Below are 21,907 nucleotides of genomic sequence, written 5' to 3' on the forward strand. Positions count from 1 at the left end.
TCTGAAGTAAATAGGATGAAATTCAATAAGGACAAATGCAAAGTACTCCACTTAGGAAGGAACAATCAGTTGCACACATACAAAATGGGAAATGACTGCCGAGGAAGGAGTACTGTGGAAAGGGATCTGGGGGTCATAGTGGACCACAAGCTAAGTATGAGTCCAGCGAACATCATTCTGGGATGTATTAGCAGGAGTGTTGTAAGCAAGACACGAGAACTAATTCTTCCTCTCGACTGTGTGCTGATTAGGCCTCAACTGGAGTATTGTGTCCAGTTCTGGGTGCTACGTTTCAGGAAAGATGTGGACAAATTGGAAAAAGTCCAGAGAAGAGCAACACAAATGATTAAAGGTCTAGAAAGCATGACCTATGAGGGAAGATTGAAAAAACTGGGTTTGTTTAGTTTGGAAAAGAGAAGATTGAGAGGGGACATAACAGTTTTCAAGTACATGAAAGGTTGTTACAAGGAGGAGGGAGAAAAATTGTTTTTCGTAACCTCTGAGGATAGGACAAGAAGCAATGGGCTTAAATTGCAGCAACGAAGGTTTAGGTTGGATATTAGGAAAAACTTCCTAACTGTCAGGGTGGTTAAGCACTGGAATAAATTGCCTAGGGAGGTTGTGGAATCTCCATCATTGGAGATTTTTAAGAGCAGGTTGGACAAACACCTGTCAGGGATGGTCTAGATAATACTTAGTCCTGCCTTGAGTGCAGGGGTCTGGACTAGATGACCTCTCGAGGTCCCTTCCAATTCTATGATTCTGTTTATTACAGTAGTGTCTACAGTGCCCAGCCAAGTCTGAGGCCCTGTTGTGCTAGGCACTGTATACACCCACAGGGGAAGAACAGTGGCTGCTCCAAGGAGCTTACAGGTGACGGGTACAAGGCAGGCAAGAGATGGCAGAAAGGAAGTGTTGTTACGGCAGGTCTCACTAGCTGGTGCTGTGCCCAGTCTTCCAAGATGTGCTTTTCTTGCACCTTTAACAACAAGAAAAAAAAGTCAGTCTGGGGAAGACCTGCTGGGTGGTGTCCTTGTCGTTCAAGGCTCTGGGAGAGGGAGCTGTGTGCACAGCAGGAGAGTTTGTTCTCTGCCTTGGTCTGTTACTAGACTAGTTTCTTAAAGCAGAGTTGCTCCCTAGGATCCGGGCATTGGTGCTGGGCTGAGATCTTTGGGAGAAGGGATTGCCTGCATGTTGTGTGACCACCTCTGTTCTAGGATGGATGCTGATGTGTAGATAAAGGGGATTACCCTTAAAATGTACCCCAACAGTGCATCACTAACTTCTCCTTCACTGGGCAGCCAATCTGCAAGGCCACAGGCATCTCCTACAACTTGACATCGGGAAACAGCAGTATTAGCCCCATGTTACAGATGGGGAACTGGGACATGAAGTGACTTGTCCAAGGTCGTACAGGGAGTCTGGCAGATCCAGACACTGACACCAGCTCTCTTGAGCCCCAGACCAGAGCCTTATCCACGTCAACATCCTTCAGAGATTCCTGCTGAACTGATACGGATGTGCCAGACCCACCTGAAAGCTCATGATCTCTGCAGAGACTCTTGGAGCCAGCCTTCCAGAAATGCCAAACTGTGTGTATGGACGTGGCTGAAGGATATTCAGATCCACAACACCTGAAGGGAAGGACGCTAGACAAATTGAGAGCCGCTGCTGTGTCAGATTTAAGTGCTGTTGCCTTTGAAAGAGTGGAAACTAGCTCTACAAAAACAACGAGGAGTCTGGTGGCACCTTAAAGACTAACAGATTTATTTGGGCATAAGCTTTTGTGGGTGTAAAATCCACTTCTTCACACGCATGGAGTGAAAATTGCAGATACAGGCCTAAATATATATTGGCACACGAAGAGAAGGGAGTTACCTTACAAGTGGAGAACCAATGTTGAAGGCCAATTCAGTCAGGGTGGATGTAGTCCACTCCCCATAATTGAGGAGGAGGTGTCAATGCCAAGAGAGGGAAAATTGCTTTTGTCGTGAGCCAGCCACTCCCAGGCTCTATTCAAGCCCAAATTGATGGTGTTACGTTTGCAAATGAATTGTAGCTCTGCAGTTTCTCTTTAAAGTCTGTTTTTGAAGTTTTTTGTTGCAGGATGGCTACTTTTAAATCTGTTTATTGAGTGTCCAGGGAGATTGAAGTGTTCTCCCACTGGCTTTTGTGTGTTACCGTTCCTGATGTCAGACTAACAGGGCTACCCCGCTGATACTTGAAACTAGCTCTGTATTTGAAGTGAACAGTGAATGTTTGTGCTTGTATGATACTTCTCAGATTGTCCACATTTAGCTTAGTATAAACTATTCTACAGAGCCAAACAGCTGGGAGGGACTGTGCTTGGTACACTTGTGTGTAATCAATAAAACAGCCTTGCCATCCCTGTTGAAAAGGAAACTGTGAATGCAGATATAATCTAATATAGAAGGCACATTGTTCGCAATAGCATGCGGCAGGTTAAGTGGAAAAACCTAGCCAAGTGAAAGGCAATGTTATGGGTAAATATTGGTTTAGACTCATTAAACTTGGAATTTATTCATTAGCTCCTGGTCCCTGCACCCCAGCTGTTGTCTTAACTGCTGTTATGTTCAGCTTTACACTGGAGAAGCAGTGACAGCAAGGATTGTGGGGGCCAGGAGTGGCGTGCAGACAAATGACTGGGACAACTTGGTTTGGGGTTTTATGGTTGGAGGCGAAGCGTGACCCTGGGAATCTTGTAGCAGATGGAGACAAAAGCCTGAATCCCTGTGTGCAGTCTGGTTATTAGAGATTGGCTATTATGGCTGAAACGGGCCCAGGTTTGGCCCTCAGCACAGATTAGGTTTGGAGTTCATTTGAGATATGTGCTTGCAGTGGTCTCCAGTTATCTGACATGGAGCCCATTTTCCCCGCCTACAGTCCCAGTTTTGCATACCCAGGCCCCAATTCTGTAAACATTCACATGCTTACCATGAAGCAGATGAGCAAACTCATTGAAGTCTATAGTAATTCCATAGACCTGAGCAAATAAGTGTGAGGGATACAAAGGCGTAAAAATAAGTGTGGAATAAGGCCCTGAGTCGGGCACTGTTTTTTGCTCTCCCACCCTAACAATGATTAAGAAGGATTTTATTTCTGCAGTGTTAATGGAATTCACTTGGTCATTTCTCTGTAGGCCTCTTGAGAGCTCAGTTGCCAGTTACCCCTCCCTGTGCAAAGTGTAGCCTTATATATGGATGGGTGTATTGATTTCTGATGAATCTCTTAGACTGCATTGGTTAAAGATTCGGTCTCCTGACAGATATTGATCAACTTATAAAAGTGATCGATAGGGACCACGGAATGAACAGGACAGGGTGAAAAAATTAAATAGCTATTTTGATTAAACTCTGGATGTTGGCTGTGTGGCGATCATGGGCTCGCTCCATATGGACCAGTGATTTGGAAGAAGACATAGTCTGTTTTAGTGGGCAGTATTTGCTGTTGGCATTTTGGGCCAGAAATTAATATAGGTCTTAAGCTTGTGTGATTTTTGTTATGGATTAGCATAAAAATGCTGCAATGCAAAATTTGAGGTGGAAGCTTAAGTGTTTTCTCCAGTAAATATTGGCTGAATGTGGGGTATCTGTCCTACCCTGCCCCTGGAATGTCAGAACTGCACTTTTTCCAGCTTTATAAGAGGATGTGTTGGTGAAGTGCAATTTCTAGTATAGTATCATAAACAGCCTGCAGCCGTCACCCTAGGCTGTGATCTTGTCAGACTCTGTAAGCTAGGCAGCATTGTGCTGGGTCTGTACTTGGACAGGAAATGTTGTATTTCATCTATGCACAATGGGGAAATGATGGTGGTAATTTAGTGCAAAGACCTGTCCATAATGGTGTTGAGGGTGCAGTGACGTTGGATGTGGTGTCTCTTGGATAAAGCCCTGACCACTGTGGTCATTCTGGATCTTGTGGCATTCTGTGTATTAAACCAGCTGTCCTGGACAGATTCCTGTGTGAGTCATTGCATTCTGCCTCCCTAAACTCCCTTAGCAGCATCAATTGGTAAATCTATTTTTTGGTTCCTGTCCTAAACTGTGGTGCATTATTGCTGTGCACTGATTACCACTGGTTTTGTCCTAGAGATGGCTGCGGTGCAGTGAAGGATGAAGTCTATAGTCTGTAGAACTCTTTACATGTGTAAAGGGGTTGGGATGCTCTAGGATGGGGCGCTAGGTAGATACAAGATAACTGTCATGCATTCCTAGCCTTAGGCTGGTGTTCTAAGAAATGGTTCAGTAGGAACTCACAACGCAGCCAGTTACTGTGCAGGGGAAGAGGAATATACCTGCCTGGTTGTCGTTTGAGGTACTCGGCCAGTCCTCCTTGCTACGATTCAGATTCTGTGCCAACGCTGTTGACTTGGTGGGTAGCTGTCAAACAGGTTGTTCTCTAAAGGCTTTCTGCTTCAGACCAAAATATGCCCAGTGGGGCCATTCCACACACACCCAAAACTGGAGGTGGATTTGCTGGGGCAATTACTTTGTTTAAAGGATCATGTGTTAGGTGCTGTACAATCGTAGCAGAGCTCCCATCCTGCCTGAATATTGAATAAGAATGATACTGAATGCCCAGTTAAATACTGCTTGTTTTATCACCAAAAATGTTGTCATATGGTGCTGCACCTGTGAGATAGAAAGCAAGCGTCTTGAACTGAACATCCCAATTCCAGTCTATTCTTCCCTGGGCCCGCTGGCTGTCTCTCTTGTTTTGGCTCTCTCTCAGTTTTGTTCTATCATGTTGCTCTCTCTGGTCCATTTGCAGTGATTTAATAATCCACTTGCATGGGATTTGGATCACAAACCCCCTCTTAGCCTTTTGCTGTCAGGGAAGCACTGAGAATTTCAGTCCTCTGCCTTGAATTTTTTCTCTTTTATGTGCAGTCACATGAATATTTCATTTTGCACAATTAGTTGAGTCTTGCGTTTGTTGGCTTGTTGCTCTCATTACCCTTCAGGGTTTCATCTGTCTCCCCTGAGAGCCCCAGTCTCTCTCACTCGTCTCCTTTTTGTTTCACTAAACATTTCTTGGGTTGATATTGTTTAGCTTGACAAGCTCAAGCGATACTCTGCCATTTTTCTTCACGGCTGTGTAATTTTCAACTAAACTGCCTCTCCAGGAGCTGTTTTTCTGTGCATTGTAAATGCAGCTGATTATTATTTGCATCGTGGTAGCTCCCAGGAGCCATAGTCATGGACCAGAACCCCCTTGTGCTAGATACTGTACAGACAGAACAAAAAGACAGTCCCTCCCTGCCCCAAAGAGCTCCCAGGCTGACTGTGTGTGTACTCTACACACTGTGTGTAGGGGCGTCAGGGCACAGAACGGCAAGGGAGTAGCTCTCGTCTATAACACTCTGGTCAGACTACACCTGAGATTAGAAGGAGGTGGACAAAGGTTTGCATACTCCAGATATGGAGGAGGGAAGAGGCCTGTATATAGCCCCCAGCTGAGGCAAGAGCGTATAACTAGGAGCAAAGGGATGAAATTAGGACAAAGAAATTTTTGTCTCTATATTAGGAAAAATGGAGTGGTGAGAGCCTTGAGACTGGTGACTCAAGCTAGGAGTCATATCACAGAGTCATATCATAGACTATCAGGGTTGGAAGGGACCTCAGGAGGTCATCGAGTCCAACCTCCTGCTCAAAGCAGGACCAATCCCCGACTAAATCATCCCAGCCAGGGCTTTGTCAAGCCTGACCTTAAAAACTTCTAAGGAAGGAGATTCCACCACCTCCCTAGGGAACGCATTCCAGTGCTTCACCGCCCTCCTCGTGAACAAGTTTTTCCTGACAGCCAACCTAGACCTCCCGCACTGCCACTTGAGACCACTGCTCCTCGTCCTGCCCTCCGCTGCCACTGAGAGAGGTCCCACAGGAAGAGGTTGAAACTCCACTGCTAGCGATGTTTAAAACTAAACTGGGCAAAGCAGTAGAGTGTCCACACCCTGGCACTGGTTCCTGGGATACTGGCTGGCACCTAATAGGTCTCTTCCACCTCTGATTTCTCTGATTAGGCAAGAGTCAAAGTCCAAACTGAGCTAATATCCAGACTATTGAAGAGAGTCCTCTTGGTTAACTTTCCTCATTTCCCATTCTCGTAAGTCATCTCACCCAATTCTGGTCTTGTGGGGCCATCTGTTTGATCGAGGCTTTGAACAAAACATTCTTGAAGCAATGGAAGTGAAGTACAGAATGAAGGTTACACCTGGTCCGTCCTTGCTGTGTTTACTGCCGGGCCACTTGGGGAGAGCAGACAAGACTTCCACATCCAAGATCTTATTAAACAAAGAGCTGGACCCTGACAGCCTTGCTCTCCTCATCATGACATGTTCCCAGTGCCGTGTTCCTAGGGGACAGCTGTCCGAGGCAGGTACTGCTCACTGTCAGGGAAGGGGGCAGAATTAGGTTCAAAGCGAGGACAGAAATTTGCAGTCTTTGTCCAGAGATGAGGGTGGGGGTGGGGGTTGGGAAAGTGACCGCAGCCAAATGGGAGAAGAGCCCTTGTTGCATTTGTGAACACCGTAGCTGCACTGCAGTTAAAGGGAGACTGGCTGGACGGTTGGTCGTATGCACATTGTTTACCTGGCCAGTGGCAGGGTCCCATACGTTGGCTGACCATTTGCATTCAGATTAGCTACTTCTCAACATGCTGTAAATGCAGCAGCTCTCAAAGCAGGGCAGAATCCACAGCATCTGAAGGCCAGCCGTGCGTTCCCCAGGTGACTCATTATCTCTGGATAGAGAGAGGGATGCCCTGTGCCTTGCCTGTCCCTCAGGCCGATGTGCGTGGCTCACTTCAAATTCGAATTCAGCGCAGTCCCATGTAGACCCAGGGGGCTCTCGCTGCTCATTCTTGTGAGTTGTTGACATCAGAAGTGCTGAGTCAGGAAACTGAAAGTGTGGACACGTGTAGCACTGTAAGTTAACGAAACGAATCTCCCAGCATTTCAAGCTTCTTCCTGTCCTGGGTGTTGTCTTACGGTGTGTAGCAGAGACTCAAGGCTGCAAGGCCTGATTTCATATATCTGGGCCCTAATGGTTTGTCTCCTCATCCCCTCAGACCAAGTGGGACTGCAGGTGTAGCAGCAGCAACATTGTTAGCGTCTAGATGCCCCAGCCATCCTCCTCTTGGGCCCCATTGTGTCAGGCGCTGTACCTATGGCCCAGGCTCAGAAACCCTAACAATCTAGAGAGAGAAGATGGACAAAGGGTGGAAGAAAGGGACAGTGAACCTCCTCCTCTGGCTGATGGAGAACTGAGGCCCAGAGACCCCGTCATGCAGGAACTTTGCCTCAGAGCTGGGAACTGAATCCAAGTTTCTGGACCAGTGTCTTGACCACCAGACCCCCTTTCCTGTTGTGGTGGGAGAGCCACCGCTGGCTCTTGCCATGGACCAGGACGTAGGTGGTCAGAGCAGTATGCTCAGGCTTAGAGGTCTGCTTGGAGCAGGAGTTGGGAGCCAGAGTCAGGAGTCAAGCCAAGGGTCAGCATTGGAGTCAGATGCTAGAGGTGGGGCATAGAAGCAGGGAAGTTGAACAAGGCAGGGACCAGGAGCAGGGCAGGGAGGCAGGGTCCTATGTAGCAGCCATCCAGGGATTCACCTAGTTGCATAGTCAACTTCCTGTGCCTCCTTCTGGCTTATATATCAAATCTGAGCCGATTGGAGAGGCCGCACCTCTCCTCCAATCAGGAGCTTCATGGGTGGTACCTCTGGTTAGCTAGGGTCCACCAGCCCACGTTCGCTGCCGGGTGGTGGATGTGGTCTTAGGGCTGCCTGAGGACCCATGGAATTGGGTTTGCGCCCGTGATCCCTCACAGCTCCTGGAAAGGGAGAAGTGCTAGCTGGATTGCTAGCGAGTTGGATGCAGGTGTCTAGAGCCTGTCTTCTCATTTATGTTACATTTTCTGCTGAGAGTAACTGACTCAGTGTCAGCCAATTTAAACCATCTGGGACACAGCTGAAATTATGCTTCACAGATCCTGCTTCCTCCTGGGTTCAAGAACAGCCTCTATTAGTCACCACGCACATAGGAGATGGAGCCGCACTGAGAGCTGACCCATTTTGCTTCGAGAGGCTGGGGTGGATTTGGCTTTGCAGGTTTTATTTAATATCTGTATTCAGAAAAGAACTCTCTCTGTCAAGCTGACAGTTATGCAGGGTCAACTGTGGGTAAATCTTCTGAAGGAGTTTAATTTTTCCCAATTGTAATCATTAAGTGTCTTGCATATGTCGTCTTTGCTCGGTCAAATCTTAAATACAAATTTAAAAAAAGCTTCTTAAGAGACCCTTCTAGAGATCAGCATCATTATACGTGGAGCATTTCATGCACACGATAAGCACCACACAGTGAATTCTGCTGCGTGTCATAACACTGAAGAGCGAACAGCAAGATGCTTTGGAAAAACTAGAAAGAGAAAATCGGTGGCTTGGAAGTTGGTAAAAAGAAATAATTTCAGACTTGAAAGGCCAGATACCCAGCTGAACCTTCACTGACTGCTGTGGCCACTGACACTAGCTGGGGGCGTAAACCAGAGCTGCACTGAGTTGTATGAGAGATACGGGAACTCCCCTCTCACTTGGCAGGGACAGACCTTCCTAGAGGTACCCAGGTGAAGCTGTGGCATGTGCACCAGGGAGCCAGGGTGCTGGGAGATGCCCGGTGATAGCCATTCCTCTAGTTGGCTGCATCAGCTGGCAGGGTTTGGCCTCTCCCAAGTGAGGTCTCAGTGTGACATTATGTCACCACTGCAAGGAAATGATACGCCAGGAGGGCAAACCACCAACAGGGCAAGTGAACTCCAAGACTTTATAGCATGAGCCTGGCTATGGGTAGCTGTCAGTGCCCATTTGTCCAGGGTTGCTTTCTATTTCATTAATAACATACTGTGTTTCCTGGTTGTTTTCCAAGCAAGAGTCTCAAAGCGCATGACAAATATTAAGCCTTGTAGCACCCCTGTGAAGCAAGTCTGTGTTCGACTTCTCATCATTTAACGGGGGGTGGGGGGGGGGAAACTGAGACAGAGAAAGGGGAGGGACTTGGGAATCAGGAACCTCAGTGGGAGTAGAACCACTCTGCATTCCGAGACCAGGGCTCTGACACTGGGCTCTTAACCGTTGTACAACCTGAGGCCCTGTTTGTCGGGGCAGGTTATTTAGCTCCAATGGCTGTTTACTCACCTCCAGTTTAAAAGGAAAAGATCTGTGAGTTTTGGTTGGTCACCTTGGGGTCTGCGAACATTCATCCCCTAGACATGAGCAGCAGGAGGCTGGAACCCTTGCTGAGCCTGCGCTGGTGTGAGCGTGCACCTGGCCATCACTGGTCATTAGCAGCAGCATCTGTTTGGAGGCTCCTTTCAATCTCTTCCCTATTAGATTCCTGATAAGAGTAACTGCATTTCATAGAAACCACCTCCTCCTCCACAGGGAATCCAACTCCTGGGGAGCGCAGGCGTGGGAGGGAGGGAGGGAGGGAAGTTGTCACAAAAATAAACCTGCTTGGAAATGGCCAACAGAGTCGCAGTCCAATTGGTAGAGGCCTGGGGTGGAGGCTGAATGCAGAGAGGCTGAAAATTAAGCAGCTCTCTGGTGTGAAGACTCCCACCTAGCAAGCCTGACAAGACTCCAATCTCCCTGCTCTGGGACGTGGTGCAAGGCATATAATTATTTTGAATTTCATAAAAAGGAATAAGAAAAGGAGTACTTGTGGCACCTTAGAGACTAACCAATTTATTAGAGCATAAGCTTTCGTGAGCTACAGCTCACTTCCTCAGATGCATCTGAGGAAGTGAGCTGTAGCTCACGAAAGCTTATGCTCTAATAAATTGGTTAGTCTCTAAGGTGCCACAAGTACTCCTTTTCTTTTTGCGAATACAGACTAACACGGCTGTTACTCTGAAACCTGTCATAAAAAGGAATGCGTCCTAATTTGGAGTCGGACTTCTCTCCCCTTCCCCATTTTCATCTCCTCTGGAAGCCTATATCAAATCCACTTCTTGTGCTTACAGGGAAGTGGGAGCTGAACAATCTGTCAAATCTATAGTGGAAAGGGCTGTGTGCACACGCATGTTTGCATACGTGTAATAGGAACTTGAAGGGTAAAAAGCATGACCGGAATGTTGTAATTCTCCCCAAGCCAAGCATTATAAACCCATGACATTTAGAGTGACGTTTATACTTAAGAGAAATAAAACCATGTTAATGTATGGAAATGCATAGCTAAAGTGCCCAAACAACCTTAATTTTGCTCAGTAGTGATCCATGAAGGGGAAAAATATTTTTTAGAGACACAATAGATTTTTTTAAATTGGTTTTATCTAATCTAGGACCACAAAGATTAAATGCTGTAGTTATAATTTTGTGGTTATTGCATGGCATCACCCCCAAGGCAGAAGCTGGACTAGGGTCTAGGACAGAGAGGTTTCTCCAGGGAAATCCTAGGAAAAGTGAAGCATAGAGAAAGTTACCTGAAGTTTACTCTTCCATCGTTGTTTGAATGGCCAATAAAGTCCAACCTCAGGAAGCTGAAAATAAATACACTGTGCACAGATTCCCTTTGGAAAGGGGTAGGAGTTAGACCTGCCAAAACACTCTATTTTGGACTGTGCTCTGATGTGTTGGCCTTATTTCTTGATTTTATACATTTATGATCACTTTCCACAATGGCTTATTACTCTACGTCAGGGCTCCCAGTGTGTGTTAGAGACAAGCGTGAAGAATCTTCTGGTTTAGCTCCAAGACACATTGATAGCTGCGGGGTTTTCTTGTAACATTGGTGCTTGGTGGAGGTGGACTCTTTATGAGACAGGGAGCTCTCGAGGGAGCGAGTGCTGCATGCAGTAGGTGGCTGTGGAAAAGCTTCAAGGACAGTGACCTTGGTTAAATATATGGGCTGTTTCTTTTCTAGTTCTGCCAACGTCAGCAGTTCTTAAAGCCTCTGGAGCCATTAAGACAAGCCAGTGCCTTGATCTGCCACAGTCACTCATCTGCCCCCCTGGCACTGTACCATGGGTAACATTTTAGGTCTGACTCTTACATCTGACCTCCCATTTTGTGCCTTCAAAATCTGCTCATAATTATGTGGGTTCCTTTTTTAATGTCCGGCCCCTAATGTCCAACCTACTTGACAGGTTCCCTTTAATGAAGTGAACTGAACAGAATGCTGGTAATATGTCACAGGCAATATAGACTCAGTCACTCAGGGTTCAGCACTGATTACATTGCTATGCAAATTACCATCCCAGTCTCATTTGACGAGAGCTGATTCACTGAAGACTGGCTTGATGGCCTTGTTCCAGGTTGTTCAGGCCAGCTGCATGACATGAAATTTGTCAAACACACAAAACAGGAGTGCATAAAAAATACCATAAATGTATTCAAGCTGGATTTGGTAACCCTGATTGATTCTTTTTAACTGAATGCTCTTCAATTCCTGGATGTAATTTTCTGCTCCCTTTTCCTGGTCTAAGGCCTCTCAGAAAATAAAAATGAAGCAAAATCATTTGCCTCATTTGTTACAGCATCGATCTTTCAAGTGGCTTGTGTGGAGCCTGGCAGGCCAATGGATTGTGGCTTCCCATGAGACCATGCAACCTGGGTGCGGCCATGGGGCCTGCTAGAGGCCATCAGAGAAGAAGGACAGCAGAGAGAGAGATCCTTACTGATCCTTTGTTATAAACTCAAGCACTTAAATAGCTTGGTGCTCTCTGAGTCTTGCGATTTTTGGCCCATGCAGATGTTGAGCAGATGCTCACTGATTCCGTCTGCTGGATGGAACATGTCAGACCTGCTGCAGAGTATAGCTGTCTGTTATTCTCTTGTCCTGCCCCAGTTATGTTGCTTGCATATACAGGCTTTTTCCTAACTATCTCCTTGTTCGACAGGTGAAGCAGATTATGGAGGAAGCTGTGACGAGGAAGTTTGTGCATGAGGACAGTAGCCACATCATCTCATTCTGTGGTAAGTCTCCGAGGTCAGGGTGCAGAAAAGAAACTGACTCTGAGAAGTTGACAGCCCAGCTCTGTCTCCACGTTGGGTTGTTGCTGCATCTCAGCATTGTGCTGGCCTGAGAACTTCCCATCTTAGCTCAGTTCTTCTATGGCACCTTGTGCTATGACCAGTGAGTGTCAGGCCCAGGAAATGAATCCTTTTGTCAACAAAATTACCCCCGGGACTGTGAAACGGATTGGAGGCATCAGAAGAGGGGAGGACACGGATGTCATGTTATAAACAGAAACAAAAAAGACAGGCGGACGAGGCCCTGGAGTACTTAGTGTCTTTTATTCATTTATAAGTGGATAGAACAGAGGCCCCATTATCTGATATTTGAATATTTTACTATTATGAACTATTAATGTATGTAAATGAGAGCCAGAGCTTGGGGCAAGCATCTGCTTACTGTTTATAAATGGTATGTGTGGGGGTGGGAATGTGGGAACAGGGAGCATGTATGGTGAAGGTTTTAAATCCTTTTAAATCGTGTCAGTGAGATCGTATGGGAGACCTGCCTCCAGCCTCCTCTGCTGGTTCAGTTTTCGGCATCTGGTCTTTGACAAGTTTCAGTACTCAGCCTATTAATACCTGGCTTTTTCCAGGTGTAGTGACAATTTTGACATTTGGAAAACATATACTGGAATCAGCCAGTTAAAAGAACAGCCAGGCAAAGCATGAAAAAGTGCCCTAAAGATTTTGCTTGGCTTGGGTGTGAGACGTGGGCCTGGAGGTGAGTTTGCAGCAGGAATTGTGGAACAAAGGGATTTTAGGAGCATCCTTACCAATAGGGATTTTTTTGCGTGTGCGCTGCACACACCAGTACAGCAGTGGAAGTAAGCTGCCTTGTTTTTGGTGCATGAACCTTCCCCTTGGATGACTGCAGGCCTGTCTGTATTCTAGCTGCATGGTGCAAAGCCGACCAGGCAAAACGCAGCTTGGGAGATAAAATAATCAGGCTGCAGATATCCACTAATGAGCAGGGTGCAGGTCAGACAGAACTAATAGCCCCTTGCAGTAGCCAGTGGCTGGGAAGCTCACTCAGCGGAGCAGGCCTCACTCCCTCTTTGCTAGCACTTCTGGGCTGGAGAGGTTCCTTGGCGATTGCCTCAAACCAAATTACTCTGCTGATAGGTCAGTACGCTTGCCGCAACGTCTCTTCTTTGGGAGACAAGGGGGATGGTGGTGGTGATTCTAGCAGCTTCGCTGCTGCTAATCAGAAATGAGCTTCAGGGGTGTAAGAGGCAAAACCGGGTGTTTTTCTGATGGCTCGTCCCATGATTTATCTCTGTTTAATATTTTTTTCTCTTATGACTGGATGGGGTGACCAGATAGCAAACGGGGAAAAACTGGGACAGGGCGTGAGGGGTAACGGGTCTGTACAAGACAAAGCCCTGAATATCGGGATTGTCCCTATAAAAATCAGGACATCGGATTTTCCTCCCATTTTCCTTCCTCTGTCTATCTGCTGGGAATGTGGAATCGCCTCTTTAGAGGCATTTCTTTATTTAAAAGCAGAATTATTATTATTCTGAAAACGGGCCCCCCCGCAGCATCGGCACCTGTTTGTATCAGCGTTGTAGCAGCATCCTGCAGCTGCCAGGAGGCCCCAGGGCCATGTGACAGTGACAGCATGAACAGCCCTCTGGAAATCCTGCAGGGCAGTTCTCGGGGCCAAACCCCACTGCACAAAGCTGGTGCTCGCTGACTGTCTGGCTCTGCCTGGTTTGGTAATGTGGATGTATCTCATCGCTGGGCACGGAGGGGTGGGGATTGCCCCATGTCTACACTGGCCCACTGGGCGCGCTGTGCAAGAGCAGGATGTTCTGTCCTAAAGAATGGTGCTCTCCTGTTTCGGATTCCTCGGTACAGACCCAAAGGCAGCGCAGCTCTTTGTGGGAAGCAGGGTTTTCCCTTCTGACTATAACTGCACACAGCGGTGCCTTGGGGAGTCTGTGACTGCCTTCTCCCTGCTGCCCCGTCCCTGTTCCACGCAGCATGCCTCTCTTGAAGAGTGAGCCACTAAAAAGGCATCTTAACCCACCCTGAAGAAACTGCATTCTCAGCCTACTCATGCTGCTCTTCTCCTGCATGGCTGATTCGCTCTCTGCTGCAGGACTCCCGGTGCGGTGTCTATGGCAACACAAGCTGGGGAGAGCAGGCTACCTGCTCCGCTGGGCCTAGTGCAAAGAAGCCAGCACCATGTAGCAGCAACCTCTAGCCATGGGGTCTGATCAGTAAACCAGTCGCTCAGCCCATGTCTCAGGCTCCTTTGGCCTGGGCTGCAAGCTCTGTATTTATCTCTCACAGCTTGCCGATGAACATATCATCAAAACATCGTAGGCCATTCACCTGTTCCACCCTTACCTTTCGACTGACGAAACCTTGAGAATTCAGTGGGATTGTGGGTGACCACAAATGCGCCACAGAAACAGGCCTCTAAACATTCTGGGGCTTGCAGTCAGTGGGAGCTTTTTTTCAGCAGTGGCCGGTTTGGACTGGGACAGAACTGAGTTTGTTGCTGATGATGAAAATTGCTGGCCTATTTCCGAGTCCTTGGGAGAGGCCTGCCAGCGCACTGAAAGGTCCATTCCCTCAAATGAGGGGAGGAGCCCATCAGCCACAAAATCAATTAATTACAGAGGACAAAGAACGAGAGCATAGGTTAGGTGAGAGTCATAGGGCAGAAACAGGGATCCAGAGGAGGCCACCCAACAGGGAACCAACCTATTTGGTTTGGTGCTTGCAGAATGGGGCAGTGCGCAGAGCCATGTGCCGCCTGCCCTCCCCCAGGGGCCACAGGGGAGCAGCATGGGGCTGGGGGTAGGCAGGGAGCCTGTCTTAGCAGCAGCCCCGCTGTGCTGCCAGAGATCGCGATTGACCGGTTGGTGACCACTGGTCTAGATAATGCTTCGTCCTGCCTTGGTACAGGGGACCGGACTAGACAACCTCTCAAGATCCCTTCCAGTTTGATGATTCTATTCTCAAGTGCTAAGAAAGCAGCAAATCAGCTTCATCCATGTTTCAAAACTGTTTTCTGTCCCTCTTCTTCTGACCTGACAGCCAGCCTGCCCTGCAGTCCCTGTCCCAGGCCCAACAGTCCCTGCAGGAGGAAGGTTTATCATCTGCAGAGAGGGGAGCCGTGAAAGGCACCGCCAGATTGGAATGACATTCAGTGTCCTAGGCTGCTGCTCAGGTGGGTTCTTGCAGATAGGAAGGTTGTTCTGGTATCTGGGGCCTAAGGAAACTACTTGGGTTATAAGGACAAAAATCGTTGAAACATGGGAATTCTCTGGGAATTAGTCTCTTGAACTGAATTGGCCTGCTCCTTGGCTCGATTCTTGGATTCCCCACTGGAGAATGTCTGATACAGGGCCCAATGGTAGCTCTTCAACACACCGTAACTCAGAGAAACTGTGCATTCTTCTGAACACTGGCATGATTACAAACCAGTGAGAGCACTCGCTCCAGGGAAACTGGGCCAGAGGTTCAGAAGTGCTGAGCAGAACGCCCTTGGCTCCAGTCAGCGTTAGTGGACTCTGAGGTAGTTCGGCACCCATGGAAATCAAACGCATAGTGTCTGAGAAGACAAGGTTCTCTCTGAAGACCAGCTCCAGTGCAGCCTAATCTTGCCAGGAAAGCAAAGCGCCACAAGGGAGCTTCAAGGCTATCCGCTGTGTAGCCGCTTCTAATAGCCTTTCTCCCATGAAGGAGATGTGGAATTTGACACCACTGGGTCAGGGTTGAGGTCCTTAGCCAAAGCTGTTGGGACAAGGATGTGTGGCTGGAACAGCATCAGGGCAGGAGATGCAGGAGGTCATTACCAAGGTGCATTGGCGGAGCTGTGTGCAGGGAGCCCAGGAAAGGCGGTGCTGTGCGTCAGGGCTGCGGTCCACGGGCCCCGATTTTGCGGGATGCTAGGAGTAGAATAATAGAGGATGCGGGAGGCGAAGTTGAAATGCAGAGCTGTGTGGAGGCCCAGGGCTAGAAAAGTAGGGGACTGTGGCAGAGCGGTGGGGGCAGAGTGTATCTTACATAAGCTGCTTATTGTCATGTTCCTTTGGGCATCATCATGGTCCTGCTAAGCACATACAACGCTCAGGTTCCTGCATTGTGGCTGTCACCATTGAATGGAGATTTTTCCGACAGATTTTGCTATCTATAGAAACAAAAACAAAAAAGAGAGGCAACGGCCCAACCTCCGTCTCTAGCTTCTGAAAGCAACTGGGGTCTGTTCGTTCCCCTTCTCCCACTCTCCGGGATGCAAAGGCAGGTGGGTGCATGTTCCAGTCCTAAGTACCTGAACACGCTGTTAGCAGAGAGGGACTTGGAAAGAGCAGAACTTCCAGGTGTGACTCACTCGCTGCTTTCTGTACAGTGCAAAGCTTCACGGCCAGGGACTATTTATAGCATTCTGCGCCACAGAGCTGAGGCATCCAGGCAAGGAGAAGGGCTCATTGGCTACCTTAATGAGGCCACCAGGTTTGCCAATGGCTCTGGGTGTTCACAGCCTATCATCCATCTGTTGCTGACATTTCAGTTTCAGTTCTGTGCGGTTCCCTGAGTGCTGTGGTAGGAGGCGGCTTTATAAAGAAGGCCGTTTTCATAATCCGCAAAATGCCTTTCCTGGGGCACTGCCCTTTTTCCCTCCGCAGGGCTCTCAAACTTGGCCCTCGTGATCTGAGCCCTCCCATTCCTTCTCTTACTTAAATCCCCGTGAATGAAGCCTCTGGGGGACAGAAAAGGGCAGCTGATCCCAGCAGATCAGGTTTCCCAATTATGGAGCTGCGAGGTTTGGGGAAGATAAATCTACATTGACACCTGTCAAGTCCCACGCTCCCTTCAAAAGTTAAAATGAGTCCTCAATGCTACTAGGGTTTATTTAGTTCCTAATGGCTGTCCTGTGTGTAAATAGTTCTTGTGGTCAGATTCCACGTTTAGTCTGAATACATTAAAATTGCTCAGCTGTCCAGAGTAAATGTAAACATCCCAGGCCAGATTCCCACCTGGTGTAACTCCGTTGTAACATTTCACTAGGAATAAAAACTAGCCCGATGTTTGAGCATTTATGGGCAAAATGTGAATATTGTATGTGTGTTTTGTTGCGGATTATATTCTGGGGGTGGATGGAAATTGTAGTTTATAATATACCTTTGCATGTACTTATCTTATTGCGAAACTTCATTTAAAGTGTGTGTGTGTGTGTGTGTGTGTGTGTGTGTGTGTGTGTGAGAGAGAGAGATATGTAAGGAGAGTTATTTTAAGCTGTTTAGATTAATACATGCATCCGACGAAGTGGGTATTCACCCACGAAAGCTCATGCTCCAGTACGTCTGTTAGTCTATAAGGTGCCACAGGACTCTTTGCCGCTTGTTTCGATTAATACAGTAACAGCAACAGTAATACAGTCCCAAGCATTCAAAAATCATGAACCAGGCCCAAAACATCACAAGGCTTTTCAGAAATGTTTTGTTTTAGTTCTGGTTTTTGAACCTTTCGAGTGCACTCAGGTCACCTTTTCAAGCTTTCCTTCATACCCATAAGGGTAAAACCTTCCCCCCCCCCCCCAATGAAAGCAGAGATTCTCACACCGTTTTGTGATTCCAGGAGCTGGGGCTTCATGAAAAACAGCAAATACCACAGGATTTGCAATGAAATTATGAGCGTCGGCAGCACGGATATTAAAACAGCGGGAAGATGTTTCGTTTTTTAAAATCCCTGTCTTCAGTGAGGCCTGTTCCTTGTCAATGGGAAAAGGAGCCCGTTTCAGTGATGAGGACACAGCGATAGCTGTGGGGATCAAATGGCTCCTGTTTTGACCATGTTCTCAGCCAACTGGTGATGCCAGAGAGCGTTTCGTTTGAGGGGGATGTGGGGGCTGGTCATCACGGCCACTGGAACAGCCATGAGGGGAAGGGTCCTCAGCAACCCCAAAGCTTTGCATCCTTGTTGTGCAAGATGGGGGTGGGCTGCTCCAGAAGGGTTCAACACAGGCTAGAGGTGTAAGTGCTGTGCGCAGGAAACTATTTGCAGTGCGCCAATACAAAGCATGTTATCGGTCCCTATGATGGGGCAGGGCAAGGGACAGAAACACAATTACTCCTGCCTGGCCCTTGGCGGGTGTTAATTGTCTCCTGGCCAGAGAAGGCGGAGCTAGGCCTTATAAATAGACTGAGGGAACTCAGTTGGGGAGGCTGTTGGGAAGATCGGTCTCTCTGGCAGAGACAAGCCCTGGGCTGTAGTTTAACAGGCAGGATACAACCTGGGAAGCACACTACAGGGGCAGGATAGGCCCCTGGAGGGAAGCCCTGAGGTAGGGCCAACGAAGGAGCTGTGGTAAAGCCCGAGTGGGGCAGAAGCTGCATTCATTTGAAGATGTGTTTGGCCTGGGTTGTGCTCCCCCGGAAGGGGTTCAGACTTCTCTGTGACTTGGCCAGGGAGCCAAGCCACAGAACAGCCAAGGGAGAAATCGGGAGGAGAGAGAGGCTGTTGCAGGTCCGAGGGAGAACATAGGACAGGGCACCTGAGACAGTCCCTTGACTGCTGCGTCCAGGCACGAGAGGGCTCCCTAGAGAGGAGGAGTGGATGTGTGCTTACTGTCCCACAGGACCCAGGTACACTGCTGGCGTGTCCGTGAGCTCCATCTATTGACATGTTACCTATTAACAAACTGTTTACACGTACACAGACCTCTCCCCACCCCGACAGATCTCTTCTATATAAAAGCACCCCTGTACTATGAGGAGGTGGAAATCACGCCCGGCTGCCTTCCCAGTGGCACGCCTGCCAGGTTTGTCTGTAATTCTCCTTGGTGCAAGAGCGTCCACTGCTCTGTTCTGGCCAAGCGGCTACACCATTTCCCCAAGTCTGATCGGTGCCTGTTCCCATGAGCCCTTGACATCAGGCATCCAGCTGGGCCTTGCTAAGGAGCTGACTGGCAGCGTGACTGATTGGCCGATGAGTGACTTGCCAGAGCTGGAAGCACTAGAGAGCGGATGTTGGTAATCTGCTCGTGGGGAGCGGTGGAGCACGGCCGAGCTGGCATTTGAAATGGAAGCTACTCTGCTTCAGAGATCAAGGAGAGAATAAGTGAATGAAGTGCTGGCGAATGCTGGGAGCCCTCGATGGCGTGCGAGGAGCACCAGATGGTGGGGGACTGGGTGCTGCTGGTCTCGGAGTCAAATTTCTGTCCCCATTGGTGGAGTAACGAAGGGAGTGGGGCGAGATCCACTCTTTGTGAGGGGCAGTTTCATCCTGCAGAGACGCATGCGTCCACAAGGGCTAGCTTGCCCCCTTGGTTTCAGCTGGGTTGGGGGTTTGCCCTGAGTTTCCAAGGGGCTGTTACGATGATCGGAGATGGCCCCCCTGCAGTTCCAGTCATTGTCTTTGGAGCACGTTGTGTGAAGTGCCAGCTGGGCACAGGAAAATGAAACAGGACTATAACAACGAAGACAATGTGGCGGTGGACATGGCATTGCAGGGCCAGCTCTGTGTAACTGTCCTGTATGTAGTGAGCCGCTCAGCAATCTGCAGATGAACTCCAGGGAAACTTGCAGGGTCTTACAGCCCTGTAGATCTTTTAGATCCTGAAGCCAATAACACAAGCCGGTCTTATTTTGAAGTTAATTACCCTGCAGTCAAACTGCAGCTTGTCCTTAGGGCATGTCTACGCTGCCGTAAAACACCCGGAGCAGCTGGCTTGGGCTGCAGGGCTATAAAATTGCAGTGTAGACATTCCTGCTCGATCTGGAGCCTGGGCTCTGGGACTCGTGAGGAGGAGGGTCCCAGAGCCTGGGCTCCAGCCGAGCCCAAATGGCTACACTGCAGTTTTCTAGCCCCGCAGCCTGAGCCCCATGAGCCTGAGTCAGCTGATGCAGGCCAGCAGCGGGTGTTTTGGTGTGGTCGAACTCTCAGCCAGGGGGTCCCTCCCAGCAAGGTTTGTGTTGTCTGCAGCGTCTGCACTTGAGGCGTATTCATATGGTGCATTACTGAAATATCAGAAATCCAGCTAGCTGCTCTGAATGGATCTCTCGAGCGAACGGGCCTCGGCCGGTCACCCATCTGATGCTTTTATCTCTTCAGCCAGATCAGGGCTGATAGTACGTCACACACCCGCACAGCTGAGAACTCCCTGCTTACTCCGTGTGGTGAGCCCAGATGTAGTGCTAAGCAATGCTGCGATAACGTGACACCTCCTTTCACGGCCCTGGGGGCCACATGGGAGCTGACGATGACAGGTCTGCGTGAAACGCCGGGGAGTGTCTCTGTAGACTTGCACAGCCATTCAAAAAAACACTTTTACAAACACAGGAAGCACACAGTGCCTCTGCTTAGGTGGTGCAGAACATCCCTAGTGCGGCTGGCTCTGTCGAGGGTCCTTCTGGAGAGAAGGAACGGTGTTTGTTTGCCAGAAAGCTTGTCTTACCCACACCCAGATCGCTAGCTTATAGCATGGGTGCGTTGTGTAATTTTCCAGCAGTTTGATCAGCCTCCTGAGTAAGTTTTTTTTTTTGTTTGACACCAGCCATCTATCCTGATTCCCCCATCCCCAGAGGCTCAAACAGGCAAATTGCCAGTGTCATCAGTGTTAGGGTGCATTGTTCTCTGAGGAGTTGCTGTGGCCTAATTTGCCCCTTTGCCAGGGGTCAGCGTGAGGGCTGTGCACCACTTCATGGGGGTGACCTCTGTCACTTGGGATGCTGCAGGAACCGGCAGATACCAGATTCTCCTTGGCTCTCTCTGGGGGCTTTACTGGGTGTGTAACATCCCCTTCCAGAAAACCTGGACACTCGCATGTTACATGGCACTGGCCTGGAGAGGGTCGGGCTGTGCACCAGCTGCTGCAATACAAGTCACTAGTTGCCTTGGTAAAGTGAGTCACTAAAGCTGGGGAGAAGGTCACTTCATTCCAATTGAATTAATAACCCAAGCTGGCCTTACTGGGGTCTATGTATTTAGAGTCTCTCTTACCTGCAAACTGTAGGAACAAACTTAGCTCCAAGAATTGTGATTTGTATTTAGAAAACTGCCCAATTTGTTGTATTACTGTGCAAATCCTTCAGTTTCCCTTGCTCGTATTGTAACACACCTATAGGCGCCGAGGACTTCACAAATTGTCCGCGAGAGCTGGCCACTGAGAAGGTCACAGCGGGAGCAGGGATGGAACTCTGGCTCTCCTGCTCCAGAAACACCACTGGGGCCAGAGGCGAGTCCCCGGTTAGCTGTAGGCCCCGCGGTGCCTATGACACGCAGCTAAGCAGTTCTGATTCTGTCCAGTGGAGGGCAGCAGGGACAGACACTAGCCAGCTCATTCCAGTGCACTGCTGTCCACTTTTAATACATGGTGTAAATCCAAACTGGTGTAAATCCTTGTGTTGTTTCATGTGAGAAACTCTCACATAAAAGATGAGAGCCACAAATGTTTTACTGTATAAACATCTGCGTCTATGTACAGGCCAGCACGTTTATAGGTAATGGTGACCTGGGTAACTGGAGAGCTGGAAGCAAAACCCCTGTTGAACATACAGAAACGTGCTGTCTGCTGGCGGGGAACCCAGCCTGTTGCTAGCAATGCGGCCAGGGCCACTGAAAGGGCTTGCGTATTGTCCAGTGGGTTGGCTGCACTTTTCATCTGTTGACTCTGTCGCAGTGCTTGAAGTAACTGCACCGGTGACCACTTCGTGACCTCCTAGGGGCACCCCACTCTAGCCGCCACCTTTCTCAGGGGGGGCACCTGTTCCTTTCCCGCCAGACCAGGGATTTAAGATGCAATTTCCTCCTGCCACTCCCTGATCACCTTAGCAAGCCTGAGCTTAGTTCAGGACCTGGCATCCTGTTCTCTCTCCGGGGTGCTGCCAGGGCGCGCCGGTGACCCACCAGCCTTCAGAAAGCG

The 21,907-nt window shown here is 48.7% G+C and overlaps 1 protein-coding gene across 1 annotated transcript in view; it reads left to right on the forward strand.

The window, feature by feature from the left end:
• Nucleotides 1-21,907, forward strand: part of SGSM1 (small G protein signaling modulator 1) — an 80,261-nt gene that overhangs the window by 15,387 nt on the left and 42,967 nt on the right. The window contains exon 3 of the mRNA XM_084649554.1: nucleotides 11,910-11,985. Within this exon, the coding sequence (XP_084505680.1) occupies nucleotides 11,910-11,985 (76 nt within the window). The remainder of the gene's footprint in view (nucleotides 1-11,909; nucleotides 11,986-21,907) is intronic.

Source organism: Lepidochelys olivacea (assembly GCF_965140295.1).
Source record: "Lepidochelys olivacea isolate rLepOli2 genome assembly, chromosome: 15".
Lineage (NCBI taxonomy): Eukaryota > Metazoa > Chordata > Testudines > Cheloniidae > Lepidochelys > Lepidochelys olivacea.